Source organism: Meleagris gallopavo, chromosome 2 (genome assembly GCF_905368555.1).
Source record: "Meleagris gallopavo chromosome 2, MGAL_WU_HG_1.1, whole genome shotgun sequence".
Classification (NCBI taxonomy): domain Eukaryota; kingdom Metazoa; phylum Chordata; class Aves; order Galliformes; family Phasianidae; genus Meleagris; species Meleagris gallopavo.
Genome location: NC_139405.1, coordinates 57,480,589 through 57,501,331, shown reverse-complemented (window position 1 = coordinate 57,501,331; position 20,743 = coordinate 57,480,589). Strand labels below are relative to the sequence as shown.

The following is a 20,743-nucleotide window of genomic DNA, read 5'->3' as shown; positions in this document are numbered from 1 at the left end:
TTTGGGGTCATTTTAAGCTTAGAAAATTACTAGCACTCTATGGCACAACTAGGAATCTTCCTCAAATGGGCTTTCATTTACATTATCAAGTAGGATACAAAAATGAGAATACAGAAATGCAGCAATCAATTTGAAAGTGATTACAGCTTCTGGGTTTCATTTGAGAAATTTTGCTCATATTTGACAGATCTTCCAAACTGTTGATATTGAGTCCATCTATGATAGGAGCAACAGGCCAAGACAACTCTCTTGTATCAAGTTGTTTAATCTAATGTTGTCTGTGATTCCAGAATGTTTAGTAGCACTGTTTCTTTAGGTTTAAAAGGCAGGGTGGCCAATAACAGTAACTATTGCGGTGCCAAAAGTAATGCTTGCTGCCACATGTAGAATTGGTGGTAGATGCAAACAGAAAGAGAGAAGGAATGGCTGAGGATTTACTTCCATATGCAGAGTTAGGTTCAAGACAAACGAGCAATGATTAGGTCAGTACTTCTTGTGCTTTATGTAGCTAATGTGATTCAGATGCCTGGCACAGCAGACAGTAAACTGCTGATACTGCCTGAAACGTCCCTTCCCTTTTAATCTTGTTTGTTTTTAGAAGTCAACAGTTGCCTGCTGACAGTAGCAGTCAGCTTAAATATTTGGTCTCGACTTCGAATCTCACATTGTTCATGCATCTCCAGGATCTAATGTCCCATTACTGCCAGCATAATATATTTCACTGAATGTAGAATGGCATCAAGGAATCGAAACTGCAACATCAAAATGAAAAAAAAAAAAAAAATTGCTTCTTTTTTCAATGTGTAACTGTTAATACTAAAAACTGTTAAACACGTTAAAATCCCATTTAGCAAATAACAGAACCTAATGAAAATTGGAACAATTCAGTGAATACAAATGTGGGATAATTCTGGATGGATGGTTTCTGTGTTTAAATGCTTCTCTTTGTTCCAAGATCTGTTACTTGGTGAGAGAGATCTCCCTGTGAACCTAGATAGGAATAGGCATCATTCTCTCAAAAGAGTTTCAAGAATCTTTTCCTGAGGTTCTAATATTAACAAATCAGATTTGCATTTCTTACTGCGTAATCTCCAGTGGTAGTCCCTCCTAATTATATATCCAGTCATCACAACATTTGTTTTCCTGAAGTTCCTGTTTGCTTTATGCTTTTCAAAGAAAATGGATTACTTTTTAATAAAGTTCATGTGGTGATAGAAATATATTTTCTGTGAAAAGATACATTAGAAAAAGACTTTCAAATTACTCTGGTAATCAAACACTCTACTAAGATTGGTAAGTGAAAGTGGATGTCACTGAGCGTCTGTAACCCCCTAATGTTTCTTTTGAATTCTTACCAGAATTAAATCCTCAAATTCCAAATAGTTTTGTCAAGTGATACTGTTGGAGTGAAAGTTCTGGCTTGGATATTACCTGTAGGCTTATGAAATGTTTTTTTTTATCTCTCTTTGTCATATTTTCATGTTTGTTTTTTAATAAAATTCATGTTTATTTTTTATCTAAACAAGAGGAGAGAATCCTACCATTAATTCCTTTAGGCAATAAGTTTTTTTTTAATTTTAAACTTTCTTTTCCCATCATCCCTTTGCCTAAAATTATATAATGGAAGTTACTAATTTTAGGACTAATTCCTACTGCCATAAATAGTGGTGATATCCTTGTTAGGTTATAAGAATTGGAAATATAAATAGATTATGATTCTATAGTATGCACTGAGCAGAAAAATCTCCAACTGTCTCTTCTTTGTCATTTGGAAAACTAATAGGACTAATGATAGATCTTATTCCATGTACATAACACTTAGATCCTCCTGGACAGAGCTGAAATCTTTTTTACAGAGACTGGCTCTCCAAAATAAAAAGACCTTATAAGCAAAGATAAGTAATGTAGTATTTTAGAAAGTTGGTGTAGTGTTTTAAAAATTTTGAAGACATTTCTTGGTGTCAAATTCTTTCTATATACAGCTGTAACACAAATTGCAACATACAGCTTCCTGGGCAGGATTAGCCCTCCTTCTAACAAAGTGCTGTGAGACTTTAAAATCTATTTTTACCAGTGTATGCCTGACCATGGTCTCCCTCACATGATAGCCAAAAATAGTAACAAGCCTATAGAGGTAGATTAGGAGAAATAGATGACTTTGAATGCCTTCTTATTTTTAAACAGAAATATGTATATATATATTTATATATATGTATAAGCAAGCCAACCAATGTCAGTATATGCTCTTGCATCCAAGTACACAAATACTTTTGTCTAATTCATTGTGTTAACTCTTTCGCTTCTGTTACACCCAGACTAAATGGTGTTAGCATTGAAGCTACTGACTACTCTTCAACTGGGAGAAAGCTGGCATCTTCAGTGGAGTTATGTGACTGTCCCCCAGGTTATGATGGTACCTCATGTGAGGTTAGTATCACAATACAGACTATATCAAATGTGCTAACACTGTGATAGTTATAAGTGACCAGTGGCCCTGTGCTGATAGAAATTAATAAGAGAACTGTCCATTCCTGTTATAAATTTGGATTATGATAGTTTTATTTCTAGGTAGCAGTTCATTAAATGTGTTATTTGAAATCTGGAGTTCTACACTGCTGTGGTGATTTCTAAGTTATAGAAGGAAAAAACATTTCTCTGAACAACAGAAAATGAAAACAGTATTTGGTGCTCTTCAACCACTTGATGTTACATAAAAATATCAATATTAGAAGAAGGATAGCAGTAACAAAATTGGACCAAATTACCTTATTTAACATGGTTAAGTTTTCCCGTTTTTTTTTTCTCCAGAGCTTTGCCATTTGCTGTGGAATCTTTGGGGATTGTGTATACTCCTGTGAGGATTATTTCCATATACACTTAATCACAAATTCATTGTCTGTCTTACAATGTATTCATACATGTACACATATTATTAATCATCTCTTATGTGCATAGTTGGGTTAAATAGAAAAAAAACAAAACAAAACAAAACAAAACAAAACTTCAAAAGCTTTGCCTTTAGGAAATAGTCCCAAACACCAAGATGCTCTGCTTCACAAAACCGCAAACAGTATGCCATTTACACAGACGCTCTAGGCATTTGCATGTCATCTCTCCTTTTCTTTAAAATCTTCAATGCTTATATGTGATATTTAGGGCCTAGAGTCTAGTTTTATGCCAAATGTATTTGCTTCTTGCTGAGGCTAGATAGACTAATCTAGAAAGAAGACTGGAGGCAGCAAATGGATATTCCTATCACTTCCAAAATGGTACAGGCAGGGAAAAATGTAGAATATTGCCCACCTTGGCTTAAAAATTAATTTTAAGTCAGAATTCTGTTCAATTGTCGAGATAAAAAATAGAACAAAATGTCACTGTGCTTCACGCTTTTATTTTTCTTTGTCTTAAATTCAGCTTTTGAAGTGATTTCTAAGAAAAATAATTGTAAAGGCCCAAACAGTTGGAAAGCCGGATGTTCCAGTATCTGCTTTTGCATTAGAAGCTGTGAGACTTGAGTAAGGTTTCTGACTTGGTGTTGCTGAAATTCTCTATCTGACATTGGGTTAGACTTGATTATCTTAAAAATCTTTTCCAACCTAAAAGATTGTATAATTCTAGGATTCAGTGCTAAACTGTCTGTCCAATTCAAAACAGTCCATGAATTCTGATACATTTTTAAGATCATATCCAGAAACAGAAAGATCGTATGTAGATAGCTGCAAATTGACAGTCTCCATGTTGTGGGCAGGTGCCCGTTCTGGCTGTGTGCTGCTGCAGACCCCATGAATTAAACTATGAAGGTTGCTCTCAAATTAAAGGCTCATACGGCATGGCAGTAGAAGTTGAACCTTCCCGCCAATATTCCATTACATTCTGTTGCTATGTGAAGATGGCAGCAGAGGGACACTGACAAAATGACATCTGACATGGAAGTGCCTATGAAGCAAAGGTGTGTCCCTGAATTTCTCCATTTGAAAAAATTGCTTCCATTGACATTCACTGACCCTTGCTGAATGTTTATGGAGACCAAACAGTGGATGTGAACACAGTGAGGTGGTAGGTGGTGTGTTTCAGGAGTGGTGACAGTAAAATGAAAGATAAGATACATTCTGGATGGCCATGCACAGTTGACACACTGTGAAAGAGCACCTCAATCAGTTAATCTGCATGTATCAATGGATTGCAACCAAGGATCTTTGTATGGAGCTGAATATTGACTTCGTTGTGTTGGAAATAATGGTGGCAACACAGGAATCTCACAAAGTTAGGTGGATCCTGTGAATGTTCACATAGGAACAGAAAGAACACCGTATACAAGATTGTCATGACCTACTAAAGGCATCGTTTCCAGTGACAAGATCGCATGTCACCACTATGAGTCAAAATCATATCTGCAGTCCGTGAAGTGGCAACATGTGAATTCTGCATCAAAGAAAAAGCTCAGGATGCAGCTCTGTGTGGGTAAAGTGACGAGCACTGTCTTTTGGGAAAGGAAAATAATGATCTTTCTGAATTTCTTGGAACCTGGGGAAACCATCAAGTCTGGCCACTGTATTGCAGTGCTGTCCAAGCTGAAGGCTTAAACTTCCAAAGTGAGTCCAGAGAAGTAGACAACCTTTCTCTTGCAGTATGATAATGCTGAATCACATACTAGTTTGAAGACAGTGGAGCACATTGCCAGTCATGGTTAGACTGTCCTACCAAACCCACCATATAGTCCAGATTTGGTGCCTTGTGACTTCTGTCTGTTCAGATTGATGAAAGATGAATGACATGGGCAACATTTTTCTAGCTACAATGCCATCATAGCAGCTGTGAAACAGTGGGTTACCTCTGCCATTGTAGATTTTTGTGAGCATGGCATACAGGCTCCTGCTCATCACTGATAAAAATGCATAGCTAATGGTGGTGACTACATTGAAAAATAGTGTTTTGCAGCTGAGAATTATTCTATCAAATGGTTTCCTTTGTATCTGCTGTAGTTTTCATGGAAATGAATAGGAGGCATTACTTTTGAAGTGACCTATATATTTTGTATTCCCTACCTCTAGGTTGAATTTCCTCCTGGGACTGAAGACCCAAAAGATATTATAGGCTTCTGCCTGAATATACTCATTGAATTTCAGAACACTTTTGGGCAGCTCAGAAATGCCACTGCACAAAGCTGGCCTATTTTGGGATAGAAAAAACAGTGAAAAGTTTTCATTTCCAAGCATTTATTCACAGAATTAATTTCTCATAAGTCTTTTGTAGTGGAGGTTCTACATATGATATATGTGGAACAGTTCAGCTTGACAGATAATAATGTGGAAATATTTTTGTGTTCTGAGTAGATGGTTTCGCTTTTTATAACAAGAACGGGAAAGAAAAAAGCAAGGTTTTCAATTCACAGAGAAACTAGCAGTTAAAAAAGAATGCAAACATAAATTGAAATTGTGGAATTATTTAGAATACTATTTCTTTTTCTTCCAGACACTTCTGGACTTGTTCAACACTTCTTACAGTTTTAACCAATCACAGTGTTATTTTTACTGAATTTATGTGGGATTTCAGTTTCATTTTCTCTTCTTTTTATCTTAAAATTTAATGTATCTGTTTGTTTCCTGGGTAATAATATTGTGGTACCTGGCATACATGCTGCAGCAATGAAGACAACCATTATTTACTTATTTTCTTGATTTGAATGTTTTGGCATTATCAGTCTTCAGAAAACAACCACTACAATTTAAAATGTGCTGTCTCTTATGAGATTGTTCCATTACACATATTTGGAATTCGTTTTCTGCAAGATTGTTTGAAGAAAATTGTTATGTTTTTGCTAGTATGTCTGAGAATTGAACACATATTTTCATGAGCTTAGGCAAAACAGATAAAATTTTAGATTTCAAATACTGGTGATTTGTGATAATTACTTTGTTCTATTTATAGAACATATATATGTTATATATGTTGTAGAACATATATATGAATCTTAATTATTTGTACAATCACTGTTCTCTATTGGATTTATTTCCTTTCTATTTACTCCTTTGCTTTCCCTATGGAAGAAGTTATGTTTAATTTGTACCACTATGACAGTCAGATGGGCAGGAAAGTCAGAACTTTCCTGGCTTTTGAATGTTATTTCATGTCTTTTCTTAAGATTGTTATCTGCAATCTTTTATTTTAGGTCTGTTTCAAGTTTTGCTATTGACATTTCATGTCTAAGCCCTTTAGAATTAGTGACTTTTGGAGCCTTATCTTGTGCAATATTATGTATATATGCACATTAGGTCATTTTTTTTCAGAATCACAGAAAAAGAAAAAAAAATTTTAGAATGATTTTACAGTAACAGCTTAGACAATTGCATCTCATGCCATGGAGTGAGCAAGAATGATTTCTGCTAGCCTGTTTTTCTTTCCTGGATTTTATATTTTTTTTATCTTTAGTATTCGTATTTCTGTTAGGAATTCATAACCAAGAATGAAAAAAAGTTCAGGGATTTAAAAAAATATATTATTTTAAATTCATCTTCAAATTGCTTATACATTTTGCAGGAAAAAGACAGAAAAAAAAACAAACAAAAAAGAACAGAATATTGTATTTATTTTTGTAAAGGAGAATCTTTTTGTTATCTCTTTGTAGAGTGTGCATGAAGGGCAAGGAATTTTCTTTATTAGAGGATACTTTCAGTATTCTATCTCTTTGTATTAGCCAGTTGCCATTTTGTCATACACTTTTTTATATTATGCAACATGTTTGGGTCATGGGGGCAATCTTATTGAGGAAGGACAGTTCACAATAACTATAAGCCATTTCTGCGTTATATATTAAGGAAAAATGCCTGACATCATGTGACAAAGAAATAGGATTGCTGAATTTTCAGTGATGAGTCAAATTTGTATGATATCACATTTCCTAAGAAAAAAGCTAGCCATGCGTTTCCTGATTTAATTTTCACACTTAAATTTTTAAAAAAAAGAGAGAGAGAAAGAAAAAATTTGTAGACGAAAGTGTAGCTCTGTTACTAGCCTGTGACTAAGCAGTGTTTTAATTGCTCTTTACAGCTGAGTTTCTCAGAAGAGTTTTTTGTTGCTTAGAGGTTATTTTTTGCTTCTCCCATTTCCTTCAGTATTTTGCCTTCTGGCTGTTTTCGGTCTGTACCTCTTGCTTTGATGGTGTCATATTTCAGTTCTTCATTTCTCTGCTTTATTTTATCATTTCAGAAGGATGATCAAGTTAAGGCTTCCTCTAACCTCACATCTGCAAATAATGCAAGGTCAATCCAAAGCCATAGCACCAAGAACAAATTTCCAAAGAAATATTGGCGTTTCTATTCATTTGACAAGAATGTATTTTTGTGTGTGTGTATCAAATTCAACTATATTTTAAAACTCCAAACAATCTGTTGTACGTTTTCCCTGCAGTATTGCTGGCCACAACACAGACGTGTGAACGGCACAATCTTTGGTGGAGTCTGCACACCGTGTACATGCTTTGGTCATGCAGAGTCATGTGATAATATCACAGGAGAATGCCTGGTAAGTTACCTACATATAGAAAGCCTGATGGACCTCAGCAACATCAATTCAATATGCAAGTGTAATTGACTTAACCACCTCTGAGACCTGAAATATCTAAGCAGAAAAAAACAGAAGAGGTCTTTATGTTGAACTGTTGCTGAAGTTAAGATTAAATCCCCTCATACCAAGATATGGTAGCTTCTACAAGTAAACAAAATGAATTTTTAATTACATAGGATTTATGTTTTGAAAGAGAATCAATAGTACAAAATACAGTATGCAGAAGACAGCAAACATATCAATATTCTTTCAGGTAAGATTTATATCCCCCTCCTCCCTGTCTTCTGTATTATTTTTTTTACACTACAACTTATAGTATCTAGCAGATAAAATTGTAAGTTCTGTTCCAGCATGATATGAAGATATTACTATTGTCTTTCTTCATTTAAATTCCTACTAAATCTAGATAAAATTATTTAATAAATTATCAGGAAAAAGCAAGTTTGTAGCTAAATCAACTTTTTTTCCTCATAGTACAGGGAGATTTTATTGGGAGTTACCTATTTAGCAATTAAAATGCAAGATGTTACCCACAGCAAGCATACTAACATGATGCTATTTCCAGCCCATTCAGTAGCCTTTTGGAATGGGCGAATTATGCTGAATAGACTGCTCTGACTAACTCAAGTGCATTCTAGTTTCATATTGTCTGACATGGCATGAAGCTTGAAACATTTCTCATTTCATTAGTCTTGCAGAAATACAATTTGAGCCATTGCCAGATTAGTGGGATATCATGCTATCATTTCCCTGCAGAATTTCTAGCAGACTTTGTATTGTGCAAGTTTCTAAGTGTTCCCTCTTATTTCCCTAAGAAAAAGCAGTTGGGAAAAGTCCAAAATAAAAATTTAGGCTTTTTTTCCATGTAATTTGATATTTGGAATTATTGCTGGTCTTCCTGTTTTCCCCATACAAGATGTTTAATTGCACTGCAGTACAAAACAAGATGTCCTTAATGTGTAGATCAGTGAGTTTTTCAAATTACTTTTTCATGAATAGAAGCTTAAAATGAATCTCAATTTAATTACGCTATAAGACTTAAAGAAGCATCAAGGACAAAAAAAACCACTTATGACATGACAGTCAGATTTTGAATCCTTCCATTACATGCAGTGAAAATATTTATGTCTAGGGTAATAGAGATTTGTGTTTCTTGATAAAGATAGAATTTATTACATTAATGATTTTAGCCTCTACCTATGACAGTTGTAACAACAGTGTTAACATATTTCTATTAACAGAAAAGAAAGGGAAAATCCTGTTTAAGTTATATCATAACTCCTGATTATTTTGCTTAGGGGCTCATAGCCAGATGGAATTCTGGGGTTGCTTTCTTCTGAGTCCTCAAGTTTTAGCCCTTGAACGAGTTCTCTATTTTATTCTCTCGCACCAGCTAGGATGTGAGAAAAAGTTGTAGAGTTGCATACTGTTGTATTTTTGCAATTTCATCTGATATTAACTATTGACTGAGATAGCAACATCCCCCCTTCCAGCATTTCAAGGGGTGCTGGTGTAAAGATAACAATGCTGAGAAGGAAGTGGAAAATAACCAGTTGAAAATGTCCTTTAGTCTGCACGTGCTATCACATATTCTGTATTTCTTTTTTCCTGTCTGAGCTTACACTAGATCATTCTGTAAAGAGGAGCACAGGGAGCCTTAGAGTAGGTCTGGATTTTTTTGCAGCTTACTTTGAAAACACTGTAAATGAAGTTAGATTGGTTAGTATCCATGCAGGCTATTAAATGCTGCTATTCAATTTGGATCATAAGCCTTTTGAAGTGAAAGAGGGGGAAGTCTGAATGCTGAAAAAGAGAAATGTTTCACATCAAAGGCATTCTTTCTATTGAGGTTTACACACCCTTTTGGCCTCCTTATTATTATTCATGGTGTTTTTCCAGCAATACAACAGACAAGTTACGCATCTAATTTACTGATATGATACTTTTTTACTCTTCCTTAGCTTTGAAATGTAGTTGAAAAGCAGCTGAAATACATTTTTGACTTGTGATAAAAGCTCAAATCATCTGCTTTGACATAGGCCTGTATAAAAAGCTCATTTTAACACACATCTTGTAGTAACCTGTAAAGCCCTTTGATCCCCACAGCAACCATATAGAAAGCTGCGTAATATATAATTCACATTACCATTGTGATATACATAACTTCTTTGGCACATAGGGCAAGCTCTAGCATACGGAAACACCCTTCTGTAATTTTACACACATACATTCATGGTAGTTTTAGAAGATTGATGAAACTTAATCCTCATGAAGAGCAAAAAAAAAAACAACCATTCCAGGTTATTTCATTCATGGCGACATATTATGTTCTCACTAAGAAAAGAAAAAGCATATCTTTTGCACTTCAAGATCTGCTGAAATTACTAAGAGGGAAGTCCTCAGTTGTATCTATTTTGTATCTGATTCAAGCAGCATATACTGTGTAGACTGAGGATAGCGTCAGAGCTGGTAGTCAAGTTGTGCTTTTGAAAGTTTTCATCATGCAAGCAACATCTTTGGATATGCAGCAACAAGTGATGGATCCTCAGCTAAATGCAGAGTAGACCATACCACAAGTGAAAAATATTATTTAAAGCCTGTGCAACACTCTTGATTGCATTTATAATACCAGGAAAGGAAATTGTTGATATAATTTTGACATTACAGTAGGTTGAAAATGCCAGAAGAGCACATTCATGCTCTCAAAGAGATAAAACAATGAGTCTATGACTAGAAAAATGTATTTAAAAAGGTACCCAACTACATCTTCATTTTCTTTAACTATCAACTTCCCTGACTATGTGACACATATACTCCAAGACTGGGCTGCAACATGCCAAAGCACTAATCAGAGCGTTGGACGTACTCCCTGATTAAAGTTTTAATGTCATCACTAGCCCTCTATTCTAATAATTTATGTATTCATACACTCAGCTGCAGACCCAGATAAGCAGATGAGTTTTCCAGTGTGAACTTAAAGTTTCCCTGACACTGCATACAGATTTCCACTTGGTTTCTTCCAAGCTCGGAAAGCCATCTCAGTAAGAAGTGTTAAAAAATGCACTCCAGGACATCAGCAATTAAGTCTTTGGGCAAGAAAGTCTGATTCATGCATAAAATTTTTAATGAAAATGAATTCCACAATCTTGCTTATTCAGAGGCTAAGTGAAGTTTGATGGTGGTTGGATATAAAAGAGATCCAGAAAATTGATGCATTCAAAATAATTTGAGATCTAGTCATTTGAATATGAAGGCATAAAGATTTCAGCATAAACTAATTCCTGGTCATAAAGTCTAAGAATTTGTGGAATGGAGCACTGATTTTTTATTTTTTTACAAAAACCACCAGCTTAATGTGTTAGAATGCATTGTATTTCCAAGGGAATATGTATGTAATGTACTCTGCAGTTAGGGACAGTTGTTCATGATCATCTTTATACCCAGTCTCATGATACATTAAAGAATTATGAATATCCATACAAACATGAAATTAAGACTTCATAGGTTTAAGTCATTACTGTACATTTGGCAAGTTTCAAACTGAGATTAGACCAGTTAATACGAAGAAAACAGATTTTTTGTGAGTACTGACTGTACTTTGGAAAGACTAATAACTCACCTATTTTAGTAAAGTGATCTGGAAATTTGGCAAATGAGTATAAAATTTAGTGTACCACTGAACCGGTGAAGTATGTCACATGTGGACTTCTAAATGTTGTTCTTTGTCCTATAAGATCAAGACTGTATTGGGAAGAAAAGTAAGATTGCAAAAGATTGTTATTTCTCAGCTCAACTCTCAGTGCAACATTTGCTCTAATTTTGGCACTACATATGATTGGGGTTTTTGTTTTTAAATTTATAGTCACAGTGAGGAAGAAAATGGATGTACAGGTCTGATTGTAAGGAGAGTTGGGTGGCACATAGAAATGGCTAGAGTTAGGTTGTAAGAAAATAGTTAATCAAAGAGAAGGTAGTCAGCTCTTTGTAACGTGAATTGCTTTCTCCAAAAAATTGAAGGATTTTTGTTGCTTTCTTTTTTTCCTTAAAAAAGAAGCAGCTGCAAATACCGCTCTTAAGCTTTAAAATAGTGTGTTAGCTCTCCTTGCTTTAATAAGATCCTTGACATATAAGCAGTTCATATTCTTGAAAAACATAAAGATATGTCTGAGGGGTATTTAAAGCTCAACAGAAAAGAAGAATCCACTATTTTTCAGAAAAAGTACAAATAATTTGACATAATGCTTTTAAAAAATTGAATTGTAAAGGATTTTTCCTTCTGTATGATTGAAATTATTTTTTGTTATATCTTTTAAAAGCATATCTTAATGTTCACAGTTACTTTTTAAGCATGGCCTGTAGATTCTTTTCAAATATAGCACTTAAAGTAACAGTCAAATGGACTTAAATGACCTAATAAAATAGGATTTAGCCCAGCTGAAGAATCTAAAGCCATACTTCTATTTGACTAAGAGTCTCAATTGTTGGTACTAGTGCACAATCTACCAAATGTCTGATAAATTAATATGCCAACGCTTTCATTTCAAAGATATGCAGATTTTATATACACACAAGCAATAAGTATGCACCCTTTGTAAGTAGATACTAATTCTGGAGACAAATGCTGCCGTCAACAGCGTGCCTATGACTGAAAAGGAAAAAATACAGTGCTTAATTGGCTGCCCAAATACATGGCACCAGCTCTGCAGAGTACAATGCAAAATATTTATTTCCATATGGTAATATTCTGAAGAGAAAAAGAACTATTTATTAGAGCAATGCCATTTTCTTTACCCTACTGAAGATATGTTATGTTTCAGGCAGTAATACAGTAATACTATTAAACATATCAGCAGCATATACATGACTTTTTGTAAGTGATAAAGCAGTTTTGCAGATGTTCTTCAAAATGCTTTTGATAAAATGATAAGGTTAAAAATATCTACACATATTAACAAAACTTAAGGATTTTAAAGCAGCAGTTTAGGATGGCAGGGGAGCCAGAGACTCTAGAATTATCTGGAGCCTTACCCATTACTTAAACTTCATCAGATTGTATTCTATTTAATAAAATCTACTTCACAGCTTTCACCTTGGTTTTTTCAAGTTGTCATTTGCTTTTTCAATCTATATCTGAGCACATCAAGTTAGAATTTAGCAGTCAAAATCAAATTTGCTACTTCTCTGTTTGCTTTGTAAGGGATGCACTTGAGTTATTTGTATCAAATAATATTATATATATTCTATTAGCCTAGTGTGATAATATTTAGGGGGAAAAAAGGTGTAGAAAAGTTTAAGCCAGTAAGCTAATTGTCCCTGACAGAGGTACTAACACAATGGGAAGATGGTACAAAAGAAAGAGGAGAAATGCTCTCCTGTTTCTAAGGATCTAGGCTTGCAGAAAAAACTCCACAGAGGAGGAATCCCTAACAAGAAATCCTTCCTCAGTAGCAGTCAACCCTTCGGTGAAAGCAATTCACATTATAAAGAGCTGACTATCTTCTCTTTGATTAACTATTTTCTTACAACCTAACTCTAGCCATTTCCATGTGCCTTCTAACTCTCCTTAAAATCAGACCTGTACATCCATTTTCTTCCTCACTGTGACTATAAATTTAAAAACAAACAAAAGAAGGGTTGGCTCAGGCTCCACCCATTCCAGTTGCACAGGTGAATTGCTTCCACCTGTGCTCCTAGGGCTGACTGGGTCTTGTCCCCAGGTGCTCAACCAGTGGTTCAGGCTGTGACTCAGCAGTTCCCATACACTTATTTACCTGTGATGGATGCTGCCAAATTGTTTAGGAATTTTTAATCCTTTGAGGTGAAAGGGAAGAACAGAAAGGATAGCTTTCTTTAAACTTAAAAGCATATGTTGTTACAAGTCAGCATGGGAAATCTATTCTCAGAGTACTAATTCCTATTCTGAGAAAAAGAGATCATTTAATTTGAGATCAGTCTAAAGGCTATATATGAAAATACAGATCTACTTCTGCTATTTTTAAAGTGTGAATTAGATTACTGCTCCTAAGCTCTAATTTTTCATATAGTTAAATAAACTATTTCTTTTATTACAAGACCCAGTCACATTAAAGAATAAAAACTGGTTAGGACCTAACACATACAGTACATACTTAGCCCTGTTTCCACCTGTAAAATATAATTCAAACTTTGCTATCCTTCACAAATATATTTAGATGCTGCCAGATATACACCTTGTAAAATGAATTAATGCACATAAATGCAAAATATTCATTTTTATAAACTGTATTGTCTGAACTACATCTCAGATCAGCATCTGAAAACAGTTAAAAATATCTAGTCTGTTGCAAGACTGCAGTGCTAAACCTGTTTTGTGATACTCCGAACACTAGTTTTACTTAAATGAGCTAAAACACTATTGTGACTATTATATGTTAGAACATTTCTCTGTTTTATATAAAGAAAAAAATATTCAAAGTAGTACAAAAAGCTGATGCGTGTGAAGCACTAATTCTTACAGCTCTTCTCTGGAACTGGTTTTCAACTAACAACAGAAAATTAGGATGTATCTTGCAAGCTTCTTACAAGTCTGTTGAGAGAACGAGTGAGGTGAATGACATCCAGAAACTTTTCCACATGTATGTTTTCTATATGTGAATTTGTATTTTTCACCTTCTTTTTAGGATTGCAAACACAATACAGGTGGTTCATATTGTGATAGATGTCTTCCTGGTTTCTATGGTGATCCTACTAAAGGAACAGCTGAAGACTGTCAGTTGTGTGCTTGCCCACTAAATATACCTTCTAACAAGTAAGATGTATATTTATTATAAATTACACTTTTTCACTTAGTAAATTATATATACTTTTTGAATGTATACCATTGTAAGTATATTTGAGATTCTTTGTGCTTTAACTAAATTACATATTCTACAATGTAGGCTTTAATTCTCATTTTGCAGTCATACAGAGCACTCAGCATTGCTGAGAGACAAAAATCAAGACTAAAGCTAGACAAGAGTAGTATGGGAAGAAAAATTCTGTATTTTGGATAACTGCTCTTTTCACTGAATCAAAGACCACTGTTTAATTTTTTTTTGTTCTTTTTTTATAGAGTAGTTGTTTCTAGTTTTAAAGTTTAAGTTAACAGTTTGATATGTTGTTGTTTTTTTTTTTTACATGTAATTGATTTTAAAATCACATTATATTGAACAGATAAGACTGTTATTTCTTTTGCTTGTAGATTTTCTTTCAGTTAATGTTCAGTGATAATGTTGACTGATAAAAAACAATCATATCCTGTACTGAAACATTAGAGTTGTGGCTAGCAGCTTGAGGGAAATTATTCTCTTGTTCTACTTTACATAGAATATTACATTCAGGTCTGGGGTCCCAGCACGAGAAAAGATGTGGAACTCTTGGAATAGTTTCAGAGCACAGCCAAGTAGATGATCAGAGGGCTAAAGTATCCCTGCTATCCAGAGAGACTGAGAAAGTTGGGCTTGTTCAGTCTGGAAAGTGAAAAACTGGGGGAGGGAGGAACAGAATTCTGGCATTTAAAGAGAAGGAGAATTTACAGAAAAGCTTGAGAGGGTGTCTTTATAAGTAGTGATAAGATGTAAGTAGGTAGTGATAGAAAAATGTTTTTAAAATAATAGAAGGTAAGTTTAGATTAGGAAGAAATTATTTAACACAAGGGTGGTGAGGCACTGGCACAGAATGCGTAGAGAAGCTGTGGATGCCCCATCCCTGGAGGTGTTCAAGATTGGATGAGTTCCTGGGCATCCTGATCTAGTGGAAGATGCCCCCTGCCCATAACAGGAAGTTTGGAACTGAATGGTCTCTAACATCCCTTCCAACTCAAACCATTCCGTGATCATGTTGATTCATTTATATAACATGAAAACATTAATCAAATCTATCTAATCAATCTGATCTAAGAACAATTTTCTTTACAAAAAGTTGTTTGTGCTGCTTGCTAACTACAGTTTAAGGCCAACCTGAAACACTAATGAACCAGTTTTTACTCTCTAGTAGTTCATGCTAATGCCATAGGCAATAGAATTGTGTTATATTCCTTCTCTGATCTGTGCGATTTTAATCTGACAATTTATGAGCAGGAATCTCAGGGAATTGTAAGATGGAAATCTTCTATTATCACAGCTCTACAGTTGTTTTTATTAGATATACTTGAGTTTATGCTTACTGCTCAGGCATGGCTCCTTTGATGTTCTCATTTCTTTCACATTTGAGAATTTCCTTGCATGGTTAGTTAATCTTCCTATTGTTAGAGAATGCTGTACTGATAAAGCAGGAAAAACACTATCACATTTATATCTGGTGCAGATGTGCAACAAACCAAGTCAAATAAACCAAATTCAAGTTTTTTATTGGCAAAATGCCTGGAGACTTCTACTCTGTATTCATCAGAGTTCTGTCTGCTTTCTTCCTTTTTGAAATTGAATAAGAGAACTCTCTGTAATATTTAGCTTTCTTGAAAAGCATAGGTACCAAACAAATATAAATGTTCTTGAAGTGTGAAAGTTTGGGATTCCCGAGCCCTATAGTGTTTAGCCTTACATTACATTAGCTCTGTAATGGCATAGAATTTAGAAATACTAAAATGGAAAAAAGCAAAACTGCAAACCTCCTCAGGCTTTGTGGAACTCATACCATAAAGCTCAAGTTCTCGTTCCTCAACAGTTCTAGGCTTAAATTTGTTCATGAGGAGGAAAAAAAGGGATCTGTTAAACATTTTAAGTGTTCTCTGAAGACTTAAAAATAGTCATTTTTCTACCCTATCATTATAATGTAACTTTAGTTGGTAGTGACCTTAATGTGTTACGAATAATATAAATTATATATATTATTCAGATTCTTGAACTCATCCTTCATGTGAACAATTGAGAAATTTTCACCAAGTATATATCACTATGGAGATGTGATATATGCTATGCTATTCTGCACAGCCTAACAAGTAAATAATTTATGTACTAAATACCTAGAAATGGCTGTTGATATGTTCTAGCTCATATAGTATTTAATTTCTAATGTAGCACAACAGGGCATCTGTAGTTCTTTAAGCTCAATACTAGGCATTTGGTGCACAGAGAATATTGTTCATAAAATGAACCTCTGAGATGTATTTGTACTAATAAAATAGTGCTGACTTTAATAACAATATCTTACATCTTTATGATATTTGTACTGTTTTTTACAGTACTTAACTGTGTCTTTTCCTCTGCAGTTTCATACAAGGTGGAGGAGAAATGTTTATCCATTTCAGAAACATGATGGATTTGTTCCATAGTTAGTTTAAGCTGATTTAACTGCTGCTTATTATCTTCTCTGTTTCCTAATGCCATATATGTAATTCCTGAAGCCAATCATGAAATTTCTTTCTAAAGCATAGCAGTAATAAGTGACTTGCCAAATGACAGAAGACAGCTCTGGGCAAGATTAGGAAAAGAAAATTATATTTTCTAGATCATGGGATATATCTTCTTATTTTGTGTAAATCTCTGTATTTGTATCTGTATCAGTAAGACTGGAAAAGACCACTAAGATCATCTAGTCCAATTGTTAACCCATCACCACCATGCCCACAAAATGAGATCAATATCCGTATTTTAATTGACATATTTAATGCATGCTTGACTTCTTTCTTTTCATTAATTCAGCACTCTTCTGACATTCTTACTCTTTATGGAGATTTAAATAATCTGATTTTTTTTCATAGAAATTATCAGATATATTTTAATCAGGTATAATTTTTCCTACTAAATGCAAATATCTGAGATAATTACTGCTTTTCTCTTGAAGTGGCAAAAAGTTTACTATTTTCTAAATAAAGACTAGCAGAAATGTTATATCGCTAGAATTGAAATGGAACATATCTTGCTGAGCCTGTGTAGGTAACAAATAACATTATAGCATGTGAACTAGGAAATCTGGTTGCTTTCAGAATGTTAGTATTTTACTGGAGAATTACATAAAATTGCTAATACAATTACTCCAAACAGATGTTTTCTATAGAGTATTTGTGAGCTTTTTGAGATCTGTCTCCCAGTGTGGACTAATCACATACCTATACTACTTCTGATACCATCTCTTCACTGGTGTTCTGTTGTAATTTTATGTATCACTATGAAAAGACTGGTAAGGAACCGAGAGAGACTAAGATTTTCTGAATCTTGTTTTAACAAATCAATACATACTGCTTGTTAACATTTATTACTACTGAATAATGAGATTCTAAATCTCAGTAAGATAAACTCACGTTTTCTCATCTTGCTATCACACATTTCCTTTATAGCATGCAAATGGGAATTTCTCAATATATTAATGTTTAACATTCAGATGTAAATTGACTACCAAGTCAAAGAGCAGAAGAACTCTCAGTCTGAACATAATCCCTAAAATATAGAAATTATGCTATTAATGGTCATTGCTTAGTGATAATAAGTGCTTAGTTATTATAATCTCTACAATTTATGCATTTGAATTCAGAGTTCTCAGCGGATCTGTGGTGCAGTCAATCTTAAGCAATGCTATAATGAACTTTGATAGCATCTCCATAAAACTTTCTCATGTCATTCTTATGAAAAAATGAGATAAGAATGGACGACCACATCCTATTTGAAAAGTCAGGTGCTGCTGATTCGATTTACTGATCATGTGTACTTCAGTTTAAAAATGCATATATATAATTGCTATATAAAAATAGAACGAACAATTATTTCTTCTCCTCATACATTCCTGAATCTATTTTTAATTGAATGTCATTGCAAATAACAGAAATATAATCCTAGGAATATCCTAATACCTATCTGTGTTTACCGGAACTGACTTGCCCACATTTTTCTTACTGATTTCTGTCTATGGGAGATTGATTTATTGCTTTATGATAAATGGGGTATTTATAAGTGAAACTATTCTATAGTAGAAACAAAGGGAAGAGTAACTGAGTTCAGATCATAGGATGGGTGACTCCTGAATAGCAGAGTCCAGTTATCAGCAGGTAATTATGTTACATGATCCTAATTAAGCTCTTCTGGCCTCCCTGTGCCCATTATTTTCCAGAAACTTTCATTATATATCCTACTTTAAATTATCAGTTAGATTATGTCTATTTGTTACTGTAGTAGCATAATCTTTTACCTGAATATAACTTCTTTCTGAAGTATTTGTTCATTATATTCTTTCCCAACTTCTGTTTTCCTAAGTTATAAAAGCCATTTTCAGTGTCTTCTTTTCAGCTAGATGCTTTGTTTTCCTTTTGTGAACAGTCACTCCACCATGCACCTGCTCCGTTTTTTTTTTTTTTTTCTATTAGATTGACCAGAACTGTTTTCAGTTATTTAGATGAAGCTCTATAAAGGTGTTCATGTTTGTGCCTTTATTGATCGCTTCAGAATGATAGGAGAGCAGTGCACTTGTTGTGTTTTTTGGTTTTCTTTAAAGAGTCAGGCTGGTTACTCACAGAAGTATGTTAAGGGAGGAAGAGAGCAAAATGCTAAAAACCAAAGGAGCAGGGCTTGAAGTTGAATATGATCAGAGATAAGTAGAACTTGCAAATGCCAATGGTATCCTCATTTATCCTTATTTAAAACCACCAGCTAGGAATAAGAAAAGCATAGCAAAGAAGTAAAGCTCTGTACTCTGTAAGCTATTCTTAAACATCAGTCTGGTCTGATGTGTCACCTTGTTGGCACTCAGATGTACTCACTTGGAAGCTGCACCAGCTATATCCCTTTTGTCCCAGTCTTTTCTTGTTCACTGGATTCCTTTCACAGACCCGTATACACAAAGTTCAAATCAGTCATCCTTCAGAAATATTTATTTTGGGGACATATTATGACATAGCTTGTTTTGTCTGGCCCTAAGGGGCACAAACAAACAGCTGTACATTCCTGCCTTTTTAATGCTATCTAGGCCACTCAGTGGCAGGCTGAGGTCCCATAATAACAGGCTATTGGGATGCTGCCATCTGTTACTCTATATTCAGTGTTGCAGAAATAGCAGAGTCATTCCAAATTTTATTTGCTGGAGTCAAACTTAGTCTCCATGCTAGACTAGAATCACATTTCTAGGGCACTATTTTGCAAATTAACAATCTCTGAAGTGGGACAAGAACTATGATGCTGACAGTCTTTTCTTTATGTTTCCTCCTTGTCCCTCTTCTTGCCCAATATCAACAACACAGTTTTAGCCCAACATGCCATTTTGACCGAAGCCATGGATTAATATGTGATGAATGCCCAGTTGGGTATGTGGGACCACGCTGTGAAAGGTAAGTGAGTACCGTGTTTTTAACTGTATGAGATCTGAATCAAAAGTATTTATCACTGGGAACAGTTCCTTCCTTTTTTTGTTGCCTCCCTTTCTCATATCTGTTCCTGTTTTCTGAAACTTACTGAAGAAATTTCTGTTCATCTTCCTCTGACATTGCATCCATGTATTTACATACTTACATAGTCTTTATCTGCCTTTCCATCCTTTCCCAGAAAAAGTGATTGCTTTATTGCTTTATGGTAAATTACAAAGCTTCAAAGAAGCATTTGTTGAGGTGTAAGAAACCTTTTTAAAATTATTCTCCTAGCAGTTCCATTAGTCTTTTGAGATTTTTTTTTTTTAATTATTTTGTCTCTTTCGATCACTTGAATAGTTAGAGCGTGGTGAATCAAATGTTCAGTAAATTATTGTTCCCTCTTCTTGAAAAGGTAATATGCAATCAAACCACAATCATTGTGATAAGTTATTTGTTGGTTTTAATTATTTATAAAAGAATATTTTACCTTTGTTACTTCTAGTTTTTTGTTCCAGCAAATACAAGAAGATAGTTTTTAGCGACAACAGAGAGTCTATATTTGTTAAGTATGTAGAAAAGCTCGATATACTTCATGGGTTTCGTTATTACTTACACAAAAAGGCAAATTAAAAAAAAAAAAATCTCATGTTTTGTCTTTCTTTGGCTATGATAGGTCCAAATGACATGTTAGTACTCAGAGAGGAAGTTCCCTTCACTGATAACCCCATCTGCCTTCTCATATTCTATTACTATGAAAGAGTTAAACGTAGAATTTAAGTGAAACAGAAGGATAGTAGAAGCACTAGTGCTAAGCTGCCAGGGTCCCCTTTCCACAGGTGGTGAGAATGTAGAGACAGGGGAAATCATCGCTGTATCTGTGCACCTTCCTATCTT

At 34.4% G+C, this 20,743-nt stretch overlaps 1 protein-coding gene across 5 annotated transcripts in view; it reads left to right on the top strand.

Annotated features, from left to right (window-relative positions):
* The window catches only part of LAMA2 (laminin subunit alpha 2), a 337,231-nt gene that overhangs the window by 183,135 nt on the left and 133,353 nt on the right, over positions 1-20,743 (top strand). For all 5 annotated transcript variants that reach the window (XM_085217335.1, XM_085217334.1, XM_085217332.1 and 2 more), the window contains exons 15-18: positions 2,316-2,427; positions 7,408-7,521; positions 14,223-14,350; positions 19,745-19,831. In XM_085217335.1, coding sequence (XP_085073461.1) covers positions 2,316-2,427; positions 7,408-7,521; positions 14,223-14,350; positions 19,745-19,831 — 441 coding nt within the window. The remainder of the gene's footprint in view (positions 1-2,315; positions 2,428-7,407; positions 7,522-14,222; positions 14,351-19,744; positions 19,832-20,743) is intronic.